At 49.2% G+C, this 21,625-nt stretch overlaps 1 protein-coding gene across 2 annotated transcripts in view; it reads left to right on the forward strand.

Annotated features, from left to right (window-relative positions):
* DNAJB6 (DnaJ heat shock protein family (Hsp40) member B6) overlaps nt 1-21,625 on the forward strand; it is a 451,460-nt gene that overhangs the window by 55,063 nt on the left and 374,772 nt on the right. For both annotated transcript variants that reach the window (XM_078663269.1, XM_078663268.1), the window contains exons 2-3: nt 1,194-1,290; nt 3,568-3,677. In XM_078663269.1, coding sequence (XP_078519395.1) covers nt 1,226-1,290; nt 3,568-3,677 — 175 coding nt within the window. In that variant the 5' untranslated portion in view covers nt 1,194-1,225. The remainder of the gene's footprint in view (nt 1-1,193; nt 1,291-3,567; nt 3,678-21,625) is intronic.

Consider the following 21,625-nt stretch of genomic DNA (forward strand, 5'->3'; position numbering starts at 1 on the left):
GAACTGTTCTACAGATTTCACCCAACGTTCCCCAAGTTCAGATAGTATGGCGCAAATGCAATCTTTGATCATAAGCCCCGTTTGTCAGTTTTTTACTGCTCTGCCTCTTTATCTAGAGATGCCTTGTGTAGTATGTTCTCCATAGGTCATTTCATTGCACTAGCCTGCAATTATCTTTTAATTTGAATCTCTTTGGTGGTACTGCATAGCCTTCAGTTGGTCTGCTTCATGTAAGATGCCCAGATAGCCCTCTGTTTGTGTGAGTTATCTTCTATTATTTATGAATGTCTCATATATAAAGAGATTGCTTTTTATTTATGTAAACTGGCCAAAGCGTATTTATATTTGGAGAACAGCTGCAAATATATGTTCCTGAATTTTAGTGTGTGCCTCCAAGGCATGCCTAGGGTAGAAATAATAAATGTCTTTATTCTCATTCCAATCCTACAGAAGACTCAATTATCCAACATTTATTGGAACGGTGGTGTTTCTTTTTAAACCTCTGAGGTGGTGCCCAGTCCTAAAGCAAGCCCTGGCCCTTCCTTTGACGTGAGATCTAGATTTGCACTTCATAGAGGTCACTATAATCTGTCTCCCTCTGCTGAGTTTCCTTCAGGTGCATTACGGCTTTGTGGGATTTGGCCAGACACTCCAATTCCGGAGCTGTGACTGACATCAGTCAGCAGCTTTTGGACAAACGCATAAAGCTTGTACATTTTAATTGAAACCACCTGTCAAAAATAAATGAAACTGGCAAAAGTTGACTAAAACAGACGGAGCTTGGTGGCTCACTCGTGGCAAAGGAGGGGCAGTGTATCTCTTAAACACTTAATGTTTTGCAAAATCATTCTTTCAGGTATGGTTCACCAGGGTGCACACTAGGCAGTTCTTAATGCTTGTTTAAAAAAAAAACCGTAACAACCTTTACAGACAGTTTCTTATAGCATTATGGCCCATCTGGTCTTGTGTGCTTTTTTCCATGTATGTTGTTATGGGATATGATTGGACTAGTTGTAAGAGTTCACAGAAAAAAAATCTCCCACCAGCAATTTAAGTACAGGGAAGATGCAAGACTACTTAAGCTTTTGGAAACCATGGAGGTATTAATTTCATGCTAACTGGACCTGTATAAAACGTTTATATTTCCAGGAATCTGTTCCAGATCTGTAGTCATATTATTGTTATATTTCTAGGACTCTGCTGCTGTTTGAACACAGATTCCACCATGGTTGAATATTATGACGTTCTAGGAGTTAATAGACATTCATCACAAGAAGATATTAAAAAGGCGTAAGTTGCTTGTTCTAATTCTCAATTGTGCCCTTTTCTTCCCCTAATCCCTTTTCCTTTGTGCTTAGCTCTTTACTTATTTTTCCCAAATGTGTATATTGAAATTCATTTTTAACATGCACTATATTTTTAGCCTTAGAACATTGTTTTTAGCTCCTAGTTTACATTGTTTTCTGATGACTCTTTGTAAAAAAAAAAAATATGCTTTAAAAAAAAAAAAGGAAACTGAACATGATTAAGCAGTTAATGTATGTCCAGATATGGAGGGGAATGAGATTGTACTTGGCAGCTATGGTATCCGACTTTAGTTTGCCCCCCCTTTCCCCATACCTGAGAAGAAAGACATTCTTGCAACAACAGGGTAGTCCGGCGCACATTGTTTGCATGCCTTCATGACCACCAAAGTGGTAGCAGAAGACTGTAGAAGTGCTCTGAACAGCTCAAGATAAGTACTCCTTATTGCTATAAGTTCACGATACTTTCCTGGTGGCTTAAGCACCATCAATTTAGGCAGAATGATCTTGTTCATACTGTTGTTGGCTCTTGTTTCCTAAATAGTGTAAAGATCAGCTGCAAAGACACTTTCAGGATGTATATTCTGGAACAAATCTTGTTTTTTTTTTCCTCAACGTACTTGTTAAAGAAATATTGGAAGATGGGAATTTAGTACAGCAAACATTTTGTTGGCTGCATTTTTCAAAAAGAAAGCACTCTTTCTTGCCCAGAGCTTTTGCCCGATCTGTTTTTCGCAGGCTGTAGATCCCATGCTAACCAATAGTAAAAAGGCCTCTTCCCCCGACCCCCACTTCCCCGCTACTAGCTTTTAAAACATGGCCATATTGTAGAAAGTTACCTTTTCTCTGCCAAAAGACTCTGGAGGCTAATCTGCATTATCCTCCAATCCAAAATGAGGAGTAACAACTGCTCCCAGACCAAAAACGTGTGTATTGAGGAGTTTTTGTTCCTCTGAAAGGATGACCATTTGAGCTTTACCCAGGAACTTAATTTACTTCAGTGGCATCCCCCATTCCTTGTAGTTAAGCAGAGAGGACCACCGTGGAATTGATTGAAGTAGGGCATACAGGAACTGGCATGAAAGGGGATTGGGTAAACCCTGGAAACTTTTATCCCATTAGTTAGCCCTTTCTCTCCCCCCCCCCCCCCCCCCCCCACATGCATAGGCTTGTGCCAGGAATAAATGTGGTATTTAAATGTGGTATCCCCTGCCACCTTATTCAGAATACTGCTGGACCTGCGAAAAAACTGGAAAGAACTGGACCTACTGTCTGTGACCTGGGAGGATTCCTGAGGGAGTGGACCTGCTCCCATTTTTACCTAGACAAAGAAGTAGGCTCGAAGGCACATAAGACCTACCTCTTTTGCAAGCTTAGTAGAGGCTTTTCCTACTACTGACCAGTACCAACTGGTCCTACCCTCGACCCTTCTGTTGCCCTCTGCTGGAGTAAGTTCTGTCTCCCAAGTTCTATTCCTGAGGACCTGGAAGCCTTGGCTGCATCTGGATGGACTTCTACCTCCACCCCAGAAAACTTGGGATGCAGAAACCTTTTCATGTTCAAGACCAGTGGAACACCGGGACAAACCTGCCATTCCAATGAGACTGAGGTGTGTTGCAGCTGGCCGAAGATTCAAGTTTCTCCTTCTCTACAACAGTAAATCGGATTTTGCAGGACCTCGCGGAAGAAGGTATCCATCCTTGTTGAGCCCTTTTGGCTAGAACCATGTTACTAAGAGCAAACCTTCAAATCCTGACCGGGCAAAGGCACCAAATGTATCTAGCTGGTGAGAGGACGTCCTTGAGCACAAAATTAAATTTTTTCTTTCTCTGAGCTTTACTGCCAAAAACCAATGGCTTCACCGAGACCACTCTATCGCGGTCGGCCTCAAATCACACCTTGGTCCTGGTCTACCAAAACCAGTTGATGTTTAATGCTTTTTTTGGCGCTCTTTTATTTAGAACTTTCAAAATCAATATGTCTGCTCTCCCTTATTACATGTTTATTAAAATGTACTCTGTTTTTCTAATTGGGTTTGGGATTTTTATTTTGTTGGGTTATGACTTTGTTTCTGTTTTGGTACTTCATAAATGCTTTACACATTGCCCTAATTTAATCTACTGCCCCAAGGCTACCAGGGGGTTAAGCCCAGGATAGCTTGGTGACTTTAAGGATTCAATCTAACAAGCATTGTGATTATTACCCTGTCCCCCAGACTAATAACCCAGTTTCTTACAGTACTCTATTTTAATGGCCTTTTCAGATATCGTAAGTTGGCGTTAAAGTGGCATCCTGATAAAAATCCTGACAACAAGGACGAAGCAGAACGGAAGTTTAAACAAGTGGCAGAAGCATATGAAGTTTTATCAGATGGTAAGTGTAGTTACTTGAAAGTCTTTCTCCACAGACTGTTTCTTTCTTTTAATTTTCAGAACCTTGGAATACAGACCTTCTCTTGCCAGTTTTCAGATGGGGTTTCACATGGATGCAAAGCTTTTTTGCAAAATATTGGTATGGTGTATTGGAGGGACAGGTGGCATTAGGGTATGGATATCAAAAATCCTTGATGGAAAAGTCTAGCATGTCCCTTCCTCTGCAGTCTGCCCCATTTTGGCTATCTTGGTAGGCCAATTCAGGGTGAATTTGTCTAACTCATCAAGAGAATCGAAATAGTGAGATAACTGGTAGTTGGGGATCGAGGGGAACATCTCTTGTCAATCAATCATAAAATTTGTATAGCGCGCTACTCACCCGTAAGGGTCTCAAGGCGCTGAGGGAGGGGGGCGGGGGGGGGGGGGGGGTTCGCTACTGCTCGAACAGCCAGGTCTTGAGTAATTTCCTGAGGGAGAGGTGATCCTGGGTCAGCCGTAGGTGAGTGGGGAAGGGAGTTCCATGTCTTGGCTGCCAGGTAGGAGAAGGATCTTCCTCCGACGATGGATTTCCGAATTCTTGGGACGGAGGCGAGGGCGAGGCTGGCGGATCGAGCTGGCGGGTGGGTGTGTAGAAAGTGAGGCTGCTGTTGAGGTACTTCGGGCCCAAGTCGTGGAGAGCCTTGTGTGCGTGGGTGAGGAGTCTGAACGTGATCCTCTTGTTGACGGGGAGCCAGTGCAGGTCTTTCAGGTGGGCGGAGATGTGGCTGCGGCGCGGGATGTCCAGGATGAGTCGTGCTGAGGCGTTTTGGATGCGCTGGAGTCTTTTCTGGAGTTTGGCTGTGGTTCCAGCATAGAGGGTGTTTCCATAGTCCAGACGGCTGGTGACGAGGGCCTAGGTGACAGTCTTCCTGGTTTCGGTGGGGATCCATCGGAAGATCTTTCGGAGCATGCGCAGGGTGTTGAAGTAGGATGATGAGACTGCGTTCACTTGCTTGGTCATCGTGAGGGAGGAGTCCAGGATGACGCCCAGGTTGCGTGCGTGGTCCGTTGGTTTGGGTGCGCTGCCCAGGGCAGGCGGCCACCAGTAGTCGTCCCAGGCGGAGGGCGATGATCCCAGGATGAGGACTTCCATCTTGTCTGAGTTCAGTTTCAGGCGGCTGTTATTCATCCACTCGGCGACGTCTTTCATCCCTTCATGCAGGCTGGTTCTGGCGGTGGCGGGGTCGTTGGTGAGGGAGAGGATCAGCTGGGTGTCGTCGGCGTAGGAGATGATGTTGAGGTTGTGTTTGCGTGCGATGGCTGCGAGAGGGCTCATGTAGACGTTGAAGAGGGTTGGGCTGAGTGATGATCCTTGTGGTATGCCGCAGATTACTTCGGTGGCCTCTGATCTGAACGGGGGGAGGCGGACTCTCTGGGTTCTTCCGGCGAGGAACGAGATGATCCACTCCAGTGCCTTCTCTTGGACTCCAATGTTGCTGAGGCGCTGCACTAGGGTGCGGTGGCAGACAGTGTCGAACGCTGCAGAGAGGTCCAGGAGGATGAGGGCCGCTGTTTCCCCGTTGTCGAGCAGGGATCTGATGTCGTCAGTGGCTGCGATGAGGGCGGTCTCGGTGCTGTGGTTGGCTCGGAAACTGGACTGCGAGGGGTCGAGGGATCCGTTCGTCTCGAGGAAGGCGGCAAGCTGTCTGTTGATGGTCTTCTCGATGACTTTGGCTGGAAAATGGAGGAGCGAGATGGGGCGGTAGTTCTTGAGGTCGGTGAGGTCTGCTGTTGGTTTGCAATGAGCTAAAAAACGGTGTTGGATCTAGCCCTGATCTCTTGACTGGGTGAGAGTACTCTGCTTAATTCAGAGACTCTGTCCATCACCACCCCTTGTTGTAAATATTTTTGTCCACCCTAAGCGTGGAAGGGTATGCTCAGATGTGAGTCCCTTGCTCATTGCACCATCAGGATTCAAGCAAGCCGGGCCGAAGACGCCTGAAATGGCAGAAACCGGTCCCCGGAAGCTTGTTTCCTTCCCTGTTTAAGAATTGGCTTTTGTAGTCTGGTCTGCCCTGTTCCCATGATGCATTGGGCCAGGGTCAGACTAATTTGCATACAGCCAGGTTCTGAAACTGGGATGGTGCAATGAGCTAAAAAACGGTGTTGGATCTAGCCCTGATCTCTTGACTGGGTGAGAGTACTCTGCTTAATTCAGAGACTCTGTCCATCACCACCCCTTGTTGTAAATATTTTTGTCCACCCTAAGCGTGGAAGGGTATGCTCAGATGTGAGTCCCTTGCTCATTGCACCATCAGGATTCAAGCAAGCCGGGCCGAAGACGCCTGAAATGGCAGAAACCGGTCCCCGGAAGCTTGTTTCCTTCCCTGTTTAAGAATTGGCTTTTGTAGTCTGGTCTGCCCTGTTCCCATGATGCATTGGGCCAGGGTCAGACTAATTTGCATACAGCCAGGTTCTGAAACTGGGATGGTGCAATGAGCTAAAAAACGGTGTTGGATCTAGCCCTGATCTCTTGACTGGGTGAGAGTACTCTGCTTAATTCAGAGACTCTGTCCATCACCACCCCTTGTTGTAAATATTTCTTCAGGAGGGCGCTGAGCTCGGCGTGCATACAGATCTCCGGGAAGGTGGCGGTGTTGATGATGTCCCGGGGTTGGGGTGCGATGATGGAGTCGGCCTTGTTAAAGACGTGGTGGGGGCAGGGGTCGGTTGGTGATCCGGATTGGATGGTGTTCATCGTGCAGGTGGTGTCTTCGGTGCTGATTGGGGTCCAGGCGCAGAGGGTGGTGGTGGGGGGCGTTGGTTTGGTGGTTGTTGCGTAGTAGGTGCGCCGAAGCTGTTGTGTATGTCGGCGATCTTGCGGTGGAAGAACGAGGCGAGTGAGTCGCAGAGGTCTTGTGAGGGGGTGATGTTGTTGTTTCCGGCGCTGGGGTTGGAGAGCTCTTTGACGATGCTGAAGAGTTCCTTGCTGTTGTGGGTGTTGTTGTCCAGTCGTTCTGTGAATGCTGTCTTCTTGGTGGTGCGGATCAGCTGGTGGTGTTTGTGGGTGACGTGCTTGAGGGCAGTCAAGTTGTCTGTGGTCTGGTCGTGACGCCAGGCTTTCTCGAGGGTGCGGCAGTTCTTCTTGGAGTTCTTGAGTTCGTCGTTGAACCAGGAGGCTTTCTTGCTGCCGGGTCTGCTGGGAGGGTTCTTCAGTGCTGCGAGGTCATTTGCGCAGTTGGTGAGCCACTGTGTGAGGTTGCTGGCTGCTTCGTTAGGGTCCGTTGCGCTGGCGGGAGGGTTCTGGCGGAGGGAGGTGGTGAGCTGCTCGGTGGTGATCTTGCTCCAGCTCCTGCGAGGAATCTGTTGCGGGTGGTGGTGGGTCGTTGTTCTTCTGAAGCGGAAGTAGAAGCAGCTGTGGTCAGTCCAGTGGAGTCCGGTGGAGTGGCTGAAGGAGATGTGCTTGCTGGAGGAGAAGACGGGGACAAGCGTGTGGCCGGCGTAGTGGGTGGGGGTGTTCACCAGTTGCTTGAGTCCAAGGTTGGCGAGGTTGTCCAGCAGGGTGGTGGTGTTGCTGTCCTTGTTGTTCTCCAGGTGGAAGTTGAGGTCCCCTAGGAGGATGTAGTCAGCGGAGGGGAGGGCGTGCTGGCTGATGAAGTCTGCGATGTCTTCGCTGAATTGTGTCCGTGGTCCCGGGGGTCTGTAGATGAGGGTGCCTCTGAGGGTGGTCTTGGGATCGGTGTGTATCTGGAAGTGGAGTTGTTCGGCGGCGGTGAAGGTGTCGTCGGGTTGGTCGTGATGTGGATGGTGTTCTTGTGTATGATGGCGATGCCTCCTCCAGTCTGGTTTACACGGTCCTTCCGGGTGATCTTGTATCCGTCCGGGATGGCTATGGCGATGTCAGGTGCTGAGGAAGCATTCATCCAGGTTTCTGTAAGGAAGGCGACGTCCGGTGATGTTGTGTCGAGCAGGTTCTAGAGTTCGACGGCGTGCCTGTGGACGGAGCGGGTGTTGAGCAGGATGCACTTGAGGTGGTTGCTGCTGGTGCTCGGATTGTCGGGTGCGGTACAGGTCCGGAGGCAGGTGAATTTGCAGGCTTGGCAGGTGAAGGGTCTGTGGGTGCGCTTCGGGGTGGCTCGGTAGCAGGCGGGGGTTCGGGTGGCGTTGAGGGTGGCAGCGTCGTAGGTCCGTCGTGAGGTCTGGCGACGTCGGGGGCCAGGGGTCCTGGCGCTGGGCGTGGTCCAGGTGTAGACGGGCAATCGGCGCGCCCGCTGCGCGTACGCGCGGGTTCCATTCAAGGCGAAGTGGGAGGGAGGAGCAGCTGGGAGGCGGGAGCGGGGGGCCAATGGGGTTGACCGAGGTGAAAAGGGGTGGGGCTGCGAGGGAGCAGCGGTGGGAAGCGGGGAGTGGAGGGGGGGGGTCACACTAGGGGAACAGTGAAAGAATACAAGGCGCAAAATCCTATTTACAAAAAAGCACTAAACATTAATCACAGTGGAAAACAGAACAATGACAGCTGGGCACAGAGGGGCAAAAGCGGGGAAAAAACGGGCGCAAATAGCGAGCAGCAGCGAGGGGGCACCTGAGGTCAGGGATGGACCTGTGGCGCTGGGGGAGATCCGCACCTACAGCTGGAGGGCCGTGCGGCGTGGGGGTGTCCTGGAACAGGTCATGGAGTATGACTCCACTGCTGCTTTCCCATAACAATGTGATTGGATTGATCACTTCCAAACACAGGTAGTTGAATTACTGAGTCGCCATCGAGCCAACTATGTCATCCCTTACCCTCTGATAAATTCTACCCATTCATCAACCATTGGTTCTTCTGAAAAGCCTAGATTATTAATAGCCCCCGCCTTTTTTTTTTTTTATCAATCAAGGCTCACCCAGCGACTTAATGTTGTCTCAAACTTGTTCTTAATGCAGGTTTTTTGTTAACACTGAACTGTTTTAGGTTTGCATAGTCTCCAGTCCTGTGTATGCTCTCCGACCGCCACTCTTCTTTGAGGCCAATTTATCTGATTTCTAAAACACCTGTGTGAGAAAATTTCCCATCACAACTCTGCTTCTTTTTATAGGACTTCATTTTATTGAGGCCGCTTCCCATGCTGCCAGCTGTACCAGTACTGTTCCTTCCCTTTTCTCTTTGGAGTTTCTCATTACCTGTTGCTACTCTGAGGACCTGGCTGGAGATTGTTTGGATCTTTTCTTAAACCACTGACGCAATGCCTGCTAAGGGCATATAAACACATAGCAGACTGTCTCAGCTCTAACTTGAATGATCCTTGTATGTAGTATACAAATGGAGTATGTTTATTGTTTTCAACCTAAGTATGTGTCTCAAAACAGTATTAACTGACTTTGCTAAAAAATTCCTGCATAGCAGGCTGATCAAATATCCCTGAGGTGCCAGACTGGATCTGTAGAATTTTGTAGCAATGTTCCTTCATGTTGACAGGTTGAACTGTGTGGCTCCAGGCTGCCTCCATACAGCTCCAGAAGTCATGGAATGGTGCGGCATATAAGCTCAAATTTTACATACTGACACAGGGCTCGACAAATCCACTCGCCTGTTCGCATTTGCGAGGGAGAATTGATTAGGACGAGCTATTTTTTTGTCCTATTCGCCCTTTCTTGCGAGTAGGAAGACAAACTAACTTTTGGCCTCTGTCTTTGAAAACGAAGCAAAAGTGACAATATAACAAGATTTAGAGGCATTTTTATTGCTCACAAAGGGAATGCGCAATAAAGATGCCTTTAAATCTTTTATCTTGTCATTTTTGCTCCGTTTTTAGAGAAGGAGGTCAAGTAGGTTGTAGTTAGGTCAAGGGGATTTTCCAAGGTACTAGACCTGCAGGACTAGTACCATTTTTCAGATTTTTCGAGCCCTGTGACATCTGTTTCTTTCTTTCCGCACCTTCTAAAGTGAATCCGGAGTTGTACTCCTAACGGTTGGTCTTTCAACAACCCCAAAGCTTTTCCTCAATGTGCTAGGGAATGATGTTCTCAACTAAAACGGCACGTTTCAAGACGAGCAGCGACTGCAGAAAGCCGATGTCTGTCACAGGCCATCACACGGTGTGCCTTTGGTGCCTGGGCTTCTGACACTATTCCCAGTTGTGTGATCAATTTGCCTGAAGGTGATTGCAGATCGGGAGGTGAAGTTGTATAATGTTGAACACAAGAAGCCACGAAGGTCTTTGTGTAGATCCTACTCCCTGCAATGCAAACTTAAGTCCCAGGGGGCCCTGCATCAAGGCTGCCACTATTGATGTCACAAAGGAGATGAGACATGATTTGTAATAGTAGCTGCCTGATCATAATCTGTCCTATTGCAGGCTACTCGGCCCACCCCCTCGGCCCCCGCCCACTGCTGACCGTGGTAACAGAAGCATCCGCACTAGGGGGGGGGGGGTGTCACCTGGGGGTTGTGGACTCCACATCAGCCTAATGGAGTTCTAGGCCATTTGTCTCACCCTGAAGGCTTTACTGCCTTCTATCAAGGGGAGGCATGTGAAGGTTCTAACAGACAACCGTGCCATAGAGGTTCGAGGCATGTGGGCTGCTGAATTCATATCTGTGCATAGATCGCCGCCTAGTGTTGGGTCCGGATGATTGCACATTGTTGTCCTGGAAGAGTCTTCGAAGTATCACGAGATAGGTGGCTCCTCCCCTGGCCTACAGTGCGCATGGGCATTCTCTCCATCCTCAGATAGTTTTTTCCGCCATTGGGTTCGGATGTATATTTGCTAACTCAAGTTCGGAATCGATAGAAAACTTTCTTTTGGCCAAAAGGCCTACAGGTATCGTCGGTATTGTCTTGCGATCGGTGCGGAGTACTCATTCCAGCTCGATTTTCGAGCCGAACGTCAGGGAAAAGCCGCTTGGCTATTCATCTCCAAAGGCCCGGTCGACGCCGTAGGCCTTGTCGACGATCAAAATGGAACGGAGCCCATTCAAAAGATGTCCAGTCTGCAACTCCAAGTACCCTCATATTGACGTCCATCCAGTGTGCAACAAGTGCCTGTCTCCGGATCACGATGAGGCCAGCTGTATGGCCTGTTCTCGATTCCGGTCCAAGAAGACACTTCGCCTTCGACACGCGGTGCGGATGGAGGCCCAGCACACAACGCCTGACCCGGTGAACATCTTCGACGCTGAAGACGACGACGGGGTCGAGCAGGAAGTTCAGGAGAACCAGTCGGATCCTGCGTCGGAGGTTGACTCCAGCTATGACGCAGTAGATGAAGAATTGGTCGAGGATATCTAAGTCGTCGACGAGGTAGATGACGATGAGCCCTATGGGGCCGTAGACGATAGCTCGAGCGAAGAGCTAGGCCCGACCGCTGGTTCGGGGGCCTGCGACGAGACACTCGATAAGGCTCAGGTCGAGGGATCGCCTCAAGGCCTTACCCAAGATCAAACACGTAGTTCTACAGTCTCGCTTCAGGGCCCGGCTACACACATTTCTAAAGAGCCGTCTGTTGATCGACCAAAATCGAAACCAACAACATCGGTGTCCACAAAACCGAAAGCACTGGAAACCAAACCGAAAGTGCAAGTAACTTTGATCGGATCGAAGGCTTCTGAACTGTCGGCTTCGACGCCGCCAAAGGGTGCTATCGGGCCGGATAAGCCGCTCAAAAGGGTCGAGCCGAAATCTGGGGCACCGAAGAAAATGGTCATGGACATCGACCCAAAGACGTCGGCGCCGAAGACCGTTGATACCGCTAAAGGAGCCAAGGCGCAGGACGCTATTGATCCTAAGCTTCAACTCGACAAACCCAAAGTCGGCAAGGACATCGAGCGCACAAAACACCGTGGCTCTAAAGATCCCATCGAGTCAACACGGCCATCCGCCTCTTTTTCGAAGCAAGTGTTGGACTCGCTGCAGCGCATAAAGGATAAAGCCCTGGTTGTCGAACCAAAGGCCGCTCCACCCCCAAAATCGGTCGTCACGACTCCGAAGGCGTCGGCGCCGATAAAGTTTATACTGCCGCCTCCGGTACCACCTAAGGCGTTCGCCCCACTTACGGGCGTCGACCCAGCAAAGAAGGTGTCCATGGGGAAAAAGTCTACAACAACTGAAGTGGCCACAAAGCTTCGACAGCCTCTCCAGGAAGACCAGCCGAGGCAATTCATCGATGCTGAAACTGGTAGACTTTCCATTCACAAGCGGAAATTCGTCCCAGAACAGCCAATGGAGTCCTATAAGATTCCATTAAAGAAAAAGAGGGATTCATCAACGTCACCTCTTCTGTCTGAACCTCTGCACCCATATGGCCAAGATCCAGAATTTACTTCGCCCACACATTCAGATGCAGATGTGGAGGAGGCTTACAATGAGGAGTACAATTATCCTATAGACTCTGATCCAGAAGACCACAATGAACCCTGGGCGGACGCTGTTGACCCAGGGGAACCACGTCCTAACACTGACAGCAATGTCTATGCTGTTAAAACATCACCAACAGAGGACACAGCTACGTTCAACGCACTTATTGAGAGGGCAGCAAAAAATCACGATGTCCAACTCCATGCTGACCCTATTGAGGAGGATTTCTTGTTTAACACCTCAACTTCTGAGAGAACTGTCAAAATTCTGCCTATGCTAAAAGGTGTCCTGAGACACGCTGGAAACATCTTTAAGGACACCACAAGGGCCAGAGTAATAAACCACAGGATTGAGAAGAAATACAAACCTGCACCTGGCGACCCTACATATATCAAGGGGCAGTTACCACTGGACTCTATAGTTGTTTCCAATGCTCGTAAACGGGCGAATTCACAAGCCACGGGTGATGCTCCTCCCCCTGACAAGGACTCAAAAGTGCTAGAAGCCTCAGGGAAAAGGGTGGCAGCTCAAGCGGCCAATGTCTGGAGAATCTCCAACACACAGGCGCTCCTAGCCAGATATGTTAGGGCTCACTATGATACACTTGAAACCCTGTTACAACACTTGCCAGATGAGTACAAAGAGGCAGCTGAAATGCTAATTCAGGAAGGAAAACTTATTTCCAATGTGTCCATTAAGTGTGCACTGGACGCAGCTGACACTGCGGCCAGGGCAATTAACACCAGCGTTATGTTACGTAGACACGCCTGGCTGAGATTCTCTGGTTTCAAGTCTGAAATACAAACCACCATTCTCATTCAACCAGTTAACCCTGATCACTTATTTGGCCCAGAAGTGGAAACCACCTTGGAAAAAATCAAAAAGGACACAGACTGCAAAGTCTATGGGAGCTCTTCAGTCCCAGCAGTTCAGAGGTGGTTCTTTTCGTTGCTCCAACAATAGAGGAGCTTCCAGAGGACAGGTGTCTCAGCAGGCACAATACAGTAAAGGGGCCACGCAAACCACCTACGGCAAAAACAATAGGGGTGGCTATCGTGGAAACAGCACCAAGGGCAGAGGTCGTGGAAACAACAACTCCCGATCCTCCGCCACCAACAAACAGTGACGTCTTGTCGCTGCCCCCTGACCACATAACACCTGTCGGGGGGAGACTACAACGGTTCCTGCCAGTCTGGAAATCCATCACCACAGACAGGTGGGTAAGACAGCTTATCCAGCACGGTTATTGTCTGGAGTTAACATCCACTCCACCCAACATACCCCCAAGACACCGTCCTATGTCCACCGAGCATTTGCACTTATTGCAGCAGGAGGTACTCGTCATGCTGCAAAAAGGGGCAATCGAGCTCGTGCCTATGGAGGAAAGGGGCACAGGAGTGTACTCACTGTACTTCTTGATACCAAAAAAGGACGGGTCCCTCAGACCCATACTGGACCTAAGACCCCTAAACCAGTACATTCTATCGGAACACTTTCACATGCTAACATTGCAGCAGGTTCTGCCGTTGCTCAGTCAGGGAGATTTCCTCGCAACATTAGATCTGAAGGATGCATACTTTCATGTTCCGCTACACCCGTCACACAAGAAATACCTCAGGTTCACCATTCAGGATCAACATTACCAATTCAAAGTCCTCCCTTTCGGAGTGACAACAGCACCCAGGGTGTTTACGAAATGCCTGGCGACAGTGGCTGCACACCTACGGAGACAAAACATTCACGTATACCCTTATCTGGACGACTGGCTTATCCAAGCCAAGTCGGCCCAGCAGTGTGCCGCACACATGTCCCACACCATTCACCTTCTTCACGATCTGGGATTCTCACTGAATTACCCAAAGTCCCACCTTCAGCCCGCCCACATACGGCAGTATCTGGGCGCGACAATAGACACTGGCAGCCAAAGCACAGCCAAATTCAGTGAGGATCAACAGCATTCAATTGCTACTACAAAAATTCAGACCGCAACACTCGCTTCCAGCAAGAGTGTTCATGCAGTTGATAGGCATGATGGCCTCCTGCATCTTCATAGTCCCGCACGCGAGACTACATATGCGTCCGCTTCAGGAGTGATTAGCACGTCAGTGGAATCAGGCTCACGGACAGTTGAAAGACCTAGTGTTGGTGACCGGTCGTGCATACAACTCTCTGCATTGGTGGAATCCACAAAACCTTTGCAAGGGCCGACCGTTCCAGGAGCCTGTGCCACAGATTATTCTGACAACGGACGCATCTCTCCATGGATGGGGAGCGGATGTATGACGTTAGAACGCATACATTGACAACGCGTACCTTTACAACGCGTTCGTAACAACGAAAGTTGTTACCACGCATTGCGCTGGGGGGCGCAAAATTGATTAATTTAATTTACTATTCCAACACCAGTCCCCGTGGATAGTAGGGAAGGTGTTGGGATAGTAAATTAAATCATTTACTATCCTTGAGCGCCCCCCAGTGCAATGCGTGGTAACAACTTTCGTTGTTACGCCCGCGTTGTAAAGGTATTCCGTGGTAATGCTTGCGTTCTAAACGCTGCATACCATGGGGAGCTCATGTACTCCACTACACAGTGCAGGGACTATGGACGACGCAGCAAAAGAAGATGCACATCAACTTCCTAGAACTGATGGCTATCTTCATGGCGATGAAAGCATTCAAAGTACATCTGGGCAACAAGGTCGTGTTGATCCGGACGGACATCCTGACGGCCATGTACTACATTCAGAAGCAGGGAGGTACACACTCTCCACAGTTGTCTCATCTGGCTCAGAGCATGTGGAAGTGGGCCATTCAAAGGAACATCTTCCTCATGGCGGAAAACCTCCCGGGCAAGGACAATCAGATGGCGGACCTGCTCAGCAGGTACAGCCACCAGATGCACGAGTGGGAGATGCATCCATCAGTACTCCACCCGTACTTTCAGCAGTGGGGTAATCCAGAGATAGACCTCTTCGCCACAAAGGAAAACGCCAAAGCTTTGCCGCCAGGTTTCCACAGTCGCAGGGCAATGCGATATGGATGAACTGGTCAGGCATATTTGCATACGCTTTTCCCCCAGCACCTCTAATACCGCTGGTGGCACGCAAGCTGAAGCAACACTCGATGACGCTCATCCTGGTTGCTCCAACGTGGGCACGCCAACCATAGTACACCACGTTTCTAGAACTATCCGTGGTACCGCATCAAAGGCTGCACCTCGCACCCAGGCTTTTGACGCAGAGCCATGGCGACATTCAGCATCCAGATCCGCAACAGCTCAACCTGGCGATCTGGCTCCTGAGGTCTTAGAATTTGGCTACCTCAACTTGCCTCCCGAATGTATGAATATCATAAAAGAGGCAAGGAAGCCCACCACCAGAGCATGTTATGCGGCGAAGTGGAAGCGGTTTGTCATTTATTGCGCAGACCACAACATAAACCCGCTAGACGCATCTACTCACCACATCATTTGTTATCTGTTACATCTATACAAATGCAATCTAGCCTATGCTTCCATTCGTATACACTTGTCCGCAATAGCAGCTTATCTGCAAAACAGGCAGCATCTCTCTCTTCAGGGTGCCTGCCATTAAGACTTTTCTGGAGGGACTCAAACGAGTTATTCCTCCCCGGACCCCACCAGCTCCTGAATGGAACCTTAATGTGGTCCTCACCAGGCTGATTGGTCCACCTTTTGAGCCTCTGCACTCATGCGAGATTCAGTTCCTAACGTGGAAGGTGGCTTTTCTAATAGCGATGACATCGCTGCGACGCGTTAGTGAACTCCAGGCACTAACTATCCAAGAGCCATTCATACAGATCCACTCCAACAGGGTGGTGCTTCGCACCAACCCTAAGTTTCTTCCTAAAATGGTTTCACAGTTCCATATCAATCAAACTATAGAACTGCCTGTGTTCTTCCAAAATCCTGAGTCAGTGGCGGAGAGAATGCTCCACACACTAGACTGCAAAAGAGCTCTAATGTGCTACATAGATAGGACCAAAGATTTTCGGAAAACAAAACAACTGTTTGTTGCCTTTTCGCCACAGCACAAGGGCAACCCCATTTCCAAAGCAGGTATAGCCAGGTGGATCGTTAAGTGCATTCAGGTTTGCTATCAAAAAGCCAAGCGCACATTAACGGGATTTCCAAGGGCCCACTCCACGCGAAAGTTGGGGCCTCCATGGCTTTCCTTGGAAATATTCCTTTAGAAGACATTTGTAGAGGAGCCACATGGTCTACCACACACACATTTACTAAACACTACTGTGAAGATGTGCACTCCGAACAGCAGGCAGCTGTAGGGCAGGCTGTTCTAAAAACACTTTTTCAAACTGCTAAAGCTGGCACAGGCGGCCGCCGATAATGGAGGGACTGCTATGTATTCTATGCACTAGATATGAATTCAGCAGCCCACATGCCTCGAACCGAATATGCTACTTACCAGTATACATCTGTTCTTGGCATGTAGGGCTGCTGACATTCATATCGCCCACCCTCCTCCCCGGCGCCTGTAGCGGCTGCAGCACTTGCATTTACTCTTAGCATGGTCATCGCTCACAGCGTTACACTCCATCTTTGCCACAATGGCTAAAAACAATCTGGGGATGGAGTCTATGCCCATGCGCACTGTAGTCCAGGGGAGGAGCCACCTATCTCGTGATACTTCGAAGACTCTTCCAGGACAGCAATGTGCAATCATCCGGACCCAAAACTAGGCGGCGATCTATGCATAGATATAAATATCAGCAGCCCTACATGCCAAGAACAGATGCATACTGGTAAGTAGCATATTCCTTCCTTAATGTTCATCCAGACAAGGTGGTTTGAAGGACCCGTCCTTCTTTCCTGCCAAAGGTTGTCACGCCCTTCCACATCGGGCAGACCATCACTTTGCCCACCTTCTTTCCGCCTTCGCATCCTTAAGAAGAGATGCTCCACCGTCTGGACCCAAAACATGCGCTCTCGTTCTAAATGAAGCGCACAACAGTTCCGGGTGGATGACCAGCTCTTTGTTGGCTAGGTGGGTGCCAAAAAAGGTTGGATCGTGCACAAACGACCCATCTCTCAGTTGGTCGTTCTGTGCATCAAAGCATGTTACTCGTTGGCTAAGATAGAGCCACCTGTGGGGCTGCATGCCCATTCTACCAGGGCTACGGCAGCCACTACTGCCTTGGGACGTGGCGTTCCCTTGCAGGACATTAGTCAGGCAGCTACGTGGGCCTCTCTGCACGTTTACCAAGCATTACTGCCTTGACAGTCCAGTCCGAAGAGACAGCTTCTTTGGCTGTTCTGTTTTCCGTGACTTTCTGGTGTAACCTTGTTCGCAGACCCACCACCGGGATTGGTATTAATGGGGTATCTATTCTAACGTAAGGAATCGATCACTAACGTCTCTCTTTCAGATGCACAAGTTACTACTTGTGTAACGGTAAGAGACATTAGTTAGTGATAGATTCATTACCGCCCACCCATCCTCCCCGTTTTGCGAACTGATTTCTACGGTTAAGGTCATCCCTTTCAGGGCCCTATTTTCATGGCACCAGTGGTCAGTTTCTTGCATGGCTCTGCGTTCATGGCGTGGAAAGTCGTGTACAGAACTGACGTCAGCACGCATGGGTGGCACCTAAGTAGTCTCCGTGATGTCATCTCGGCGCCTACGACGCCAGCGACGGACGCAGAGCCGCACGACACCACCTTGCGACGTGCAGGGCTACTGCTGACTAAAAACTTTCCGAATCCAGTCTGACCCCTAGGGATATTCTAAGGTAAGGAATCTATCACTAACTAGTGTCTCTTACAGATATATTGTTACACAAGTAGTAACTTATGCTACAGTGGCGGCAGGCCTTTGAAGCGTCCCCTTTGAGAACTGGTGTGACACCTCTGCCTAGGATCTGCATTGTTTCTGGTCCCGGAGAGCAAATGCTCTCCACCCAGCGGGTCTGGAAATGTCTGTGTGTGGCAGGCTGCCTAAAGCCAGTCAGTGCCTACACCAGTGTCGGTAGCTTATCAGGGGGCTTCCCTGAGATGCCCTTGGAGTACATGTTTTAATAAATCTTACACTGGCATCAGTGTGGATTTATTACAATTAGCTATTTGGTACCAAACTCTTGTGGATTTAGTGATGACATCAAGTTGCTGGGCAACTCGAGTTGTCGAGTGCCCATGTACACCTTATGGCTTCCTTGGCACTTTAAATACTCAAGAATGGACTTAAGTACTGTAGGGACATAATCTACTCATGCAGCCGTGCTCTGACCTGTGGTATAGTGCACCATGCCTTAGGGCTTTAAGTCCTGATAGAGGGGTGACTTACCTATACCTACAAGCAGCGCTGGCTGGCATGGCTCCCAAGCAGGGTGCCATCGCCACTTAGTCATTTTTCACCTCATAAGGGCATGCAAGCTGCAGTGGCATTGTCCTACTTAAGGTGTTCCCAGGGGGAGCTCAGGCCCTAGGTACCCAGAGTACCACTTTCTACGGACTTACAGGAGGGTAGAAGTACCAATTGGGGATATGTTTAAGGTAACAAGCATTGGCATAGGGAACCTCTTTGGCAGGTACCCAGTGCACTACAGTCAAAACCATATCAAATATCAGGCAAAAAGTGGGTGCTAACCATGTCAAAAGCGACACCTTTTAATATTCTCCAACAGTTAGGTTTGCATGTCAATCATGCCAAATGGCACTCTGCTCCAGTCCAAAGAGTGCTTTACTTGTGGCGCCTCCATCAACACCATTCAAGCAAGAATGTGTTCTTAGTTATCAATCAGTCTAGAGTGTCACTCATGAAAGTCTATCACCCCACAGTGAGAACAGTGTCATCTCTTCTCGACTTAATGGCTTCCTGTGTTTTCCTAACGTCCGTCTCCACATGCGTCCTCTCCAGGAATGTTTTGAGGATCAGTGGGACCAACTGACCGGCAATTGGGAGGACAAAATGCATGGCCCGCTAGGCTGGCTTAGTGATAAAAAATAGCGCAAAAAACTGGACCAATTAAAATCACTAATTTCATAGGTACATATAGATTGAGTAAACAATTAAAACTCCATAAATGGTAGTTAAAAAGCTATACATTTACAAGTATGATGTTTATTTCGATACAGACCTTCAAATTGCCCACATATTGCAGAGAAACGTTGCAACTGCGCAGACTACCACAGGGGTGTGGAATTTTTTGAATAATCTAATTGGCCAAGGGACAAAATGGTACTGAGATCTACATGTCCTGTAAAATCCACTTGTCCCACCTACTCCATAAATCAATTATAAGGGCTGACCGAGAAACAACTGTCTAGTTTATGGGAAAATATGTACTTTTCCTACTGCTCGCCATATACGTAGGATGATATCACAGTCCGCTTTATGTGAGGGCAGAATTAATTATGGATACATTTTCTCCAGGAACCAGCAGCCTCTCCTATAATATTTAGACCAGGAATCGGCCCCGCCACCTTTAAACTGGGCTCAAGAACCAACACGCTCTCGACTTAAACTGGGCAACAACTTACTTAAATTTCCCTACTGAAACTACATGTGATACAACAAACAAGGGGTGTAAATAAAGTGAATGAGTATAGAGAACTGGAGAACAGAGCCCATCCAATTAGAGACAGGTAAAAGCGGACAACCAACAACCTGCGCAAAGGAGAAACGTTTGAGAGATATGAGGTAAGGGACAGTCCACCCCCTGCACCCAGAAGTGGGAATATGCAGCGCGCACTGAGCAGGTGGAACCCTTCTCCTCTGCAACCATCCGGATCAGAGGGGGTCAATGGGACAGACACAAAGCTTGCGTCCCTGCACTAAAGTGAATGTGATGTGTACAGAGAGGCAAGGGGGAAGGGGCCATTTCCCTGACTCCTAGAGAGGGGTTAGTATATGAGGTGTGTACAGAGAGTAGGGGAAGACCTACTCTCTCCACCCAAAAGAAAGGCGCATTGAGGGGACCATCCTGCCTGAATCAGGGATACACAGGTTAGAGAAAGACGCACAAAGACTGTATATCACTGAGGGTATAATCATTTTAAGCATGATTACATTCTGTACTGGGAAGAACAGATCCAACAAGCCCTTGCACGAATTGCAGGAGAGGAGAGGCAGACTGGGAAGCATCTTTCAAAAAGCGAGGAATTCTGCTGTGAGACGTTTGCAGAAGTTAGTGCTAGGGAAGGCCCCTGTTATGGCTGGATTTATAGCACAGTCTTTGAAACTGAGGGAGGTAGCTGGTACCAGAGACTGGTTTCAGGTAGGGCCTGGAGTTGGTTCTTTGGTTAGGGCTGGTAAAAGGGAAGAGTCGGTAAACGGGGGACAGGCCAACCCCCGAGGATAAGGAGAGATCGCAAGATTGGGGTGCGAGTGGAGGGTCATGGAGGGCGGGTCAGTGCCAAGTGAAGATGGTCTGTGAAAGGAGGTGTGGCCTATGCCCCCACTGCTACAGCCGCATGACATACTGCAGGTTTAGGGTGATCCTAGCACTGGTAATGTATCTGCTCCACAGCTGCATCCCTGGAAGTCCCTTAACTGCAGCCTCTTCTCTCTGCTCAGTGGCAGGGCCAGAGCAGCAGTGCTTAATTTGTGCCGGTGCGTAACACCGGCACCTAATTAGCTGGGCCGGGGGTACACATGCTGTTTCACGTAATTGATTTACAGTAATTTCCATGCTTAGCTATTGCTACGGGACTTGCCAGTGACACAGTGTAACTGTTGAACTCAAGGGTTCAACTACTCCTCGTCCGGAGACACTGTCTGCCAATATGACTTCCTTCACTACTTAGAGACACCCCACTTATTCTCAAGAGTTGAGATTTTAATCCCCTGCTGCACGAAATATCCTTCATGCTCCCGAAGGCACTTGCCAGCCCTTTCTAGGCGGCTGAGCGCCGGGCGCTGGTGGTTCAAAGAACAGGCCTGTTCAGAGAGAAATAGAGGCACGCAAGGAAGGAGCAGGGTCTCTGGGAATGGAAGGAATGGAATAACCATGTGGGAGGGAAAGGGTCGACCTCCACGCCCTCCTCTTGACACAGGAACATCTGGACCAAGAAGCACGCAGTTTTATTTTTTTACAACAGAAAGGCACTTCATGAGAATTCAATAGTCGCAACTGGAACACACATGCAAACATTAACCTGGACATGCATAACACACTCAGACACACAGATACATAGATGCCCACACCCCAGACACAAATACTTCCATACACAGTCCTAAAAACACCCACCCAAACTTAAATACTCGCGCACAGACAAAGACACAACAGGCAGACACGCACTCAGACATATAGATAGAACCATGCACACTTGCATACACTGGAGCCAAAGACAAGTAGGTGTGCCTCCGACAAAGATTTGAGCACCTGCACTTCAAATTTGACAAATTAAGCACTGCAGAGCGGCTGCCTCGGTGCCTCTCTCCTGTCCCATGCTGCCGGTTCTCCTCCTCTGGTGGCTGCCCCTTTCTCTCTCCCCAGCGTCAGCCCCTCCCTGAGGCCGCCCTGACAGGGAGGCACACCTATCCCCGTTCACAGGCTGCTCTCTGCCGAGCCCGTCTGGTCTGTAATTCCCGGAGCTGCCTCTCTCGCTCCACCCGGATAATTTCTTCCAGGCCTTCCCTCTGAGCAGCCTGCCCACT

This window comes from Lissotriton helveticus, chromosome 10, assembly GCF_964261635.1.
Source record: "Lissotriton helveticus chromosome 10, aLisHel1.1, whole genome shotgun sequence".
Lineage (NCBI taxonomy): Eukaryota > Metazoa > Chordata > Amphibia > Caudata > Salamandridae > Lissotriton > Lissotriton helveticus.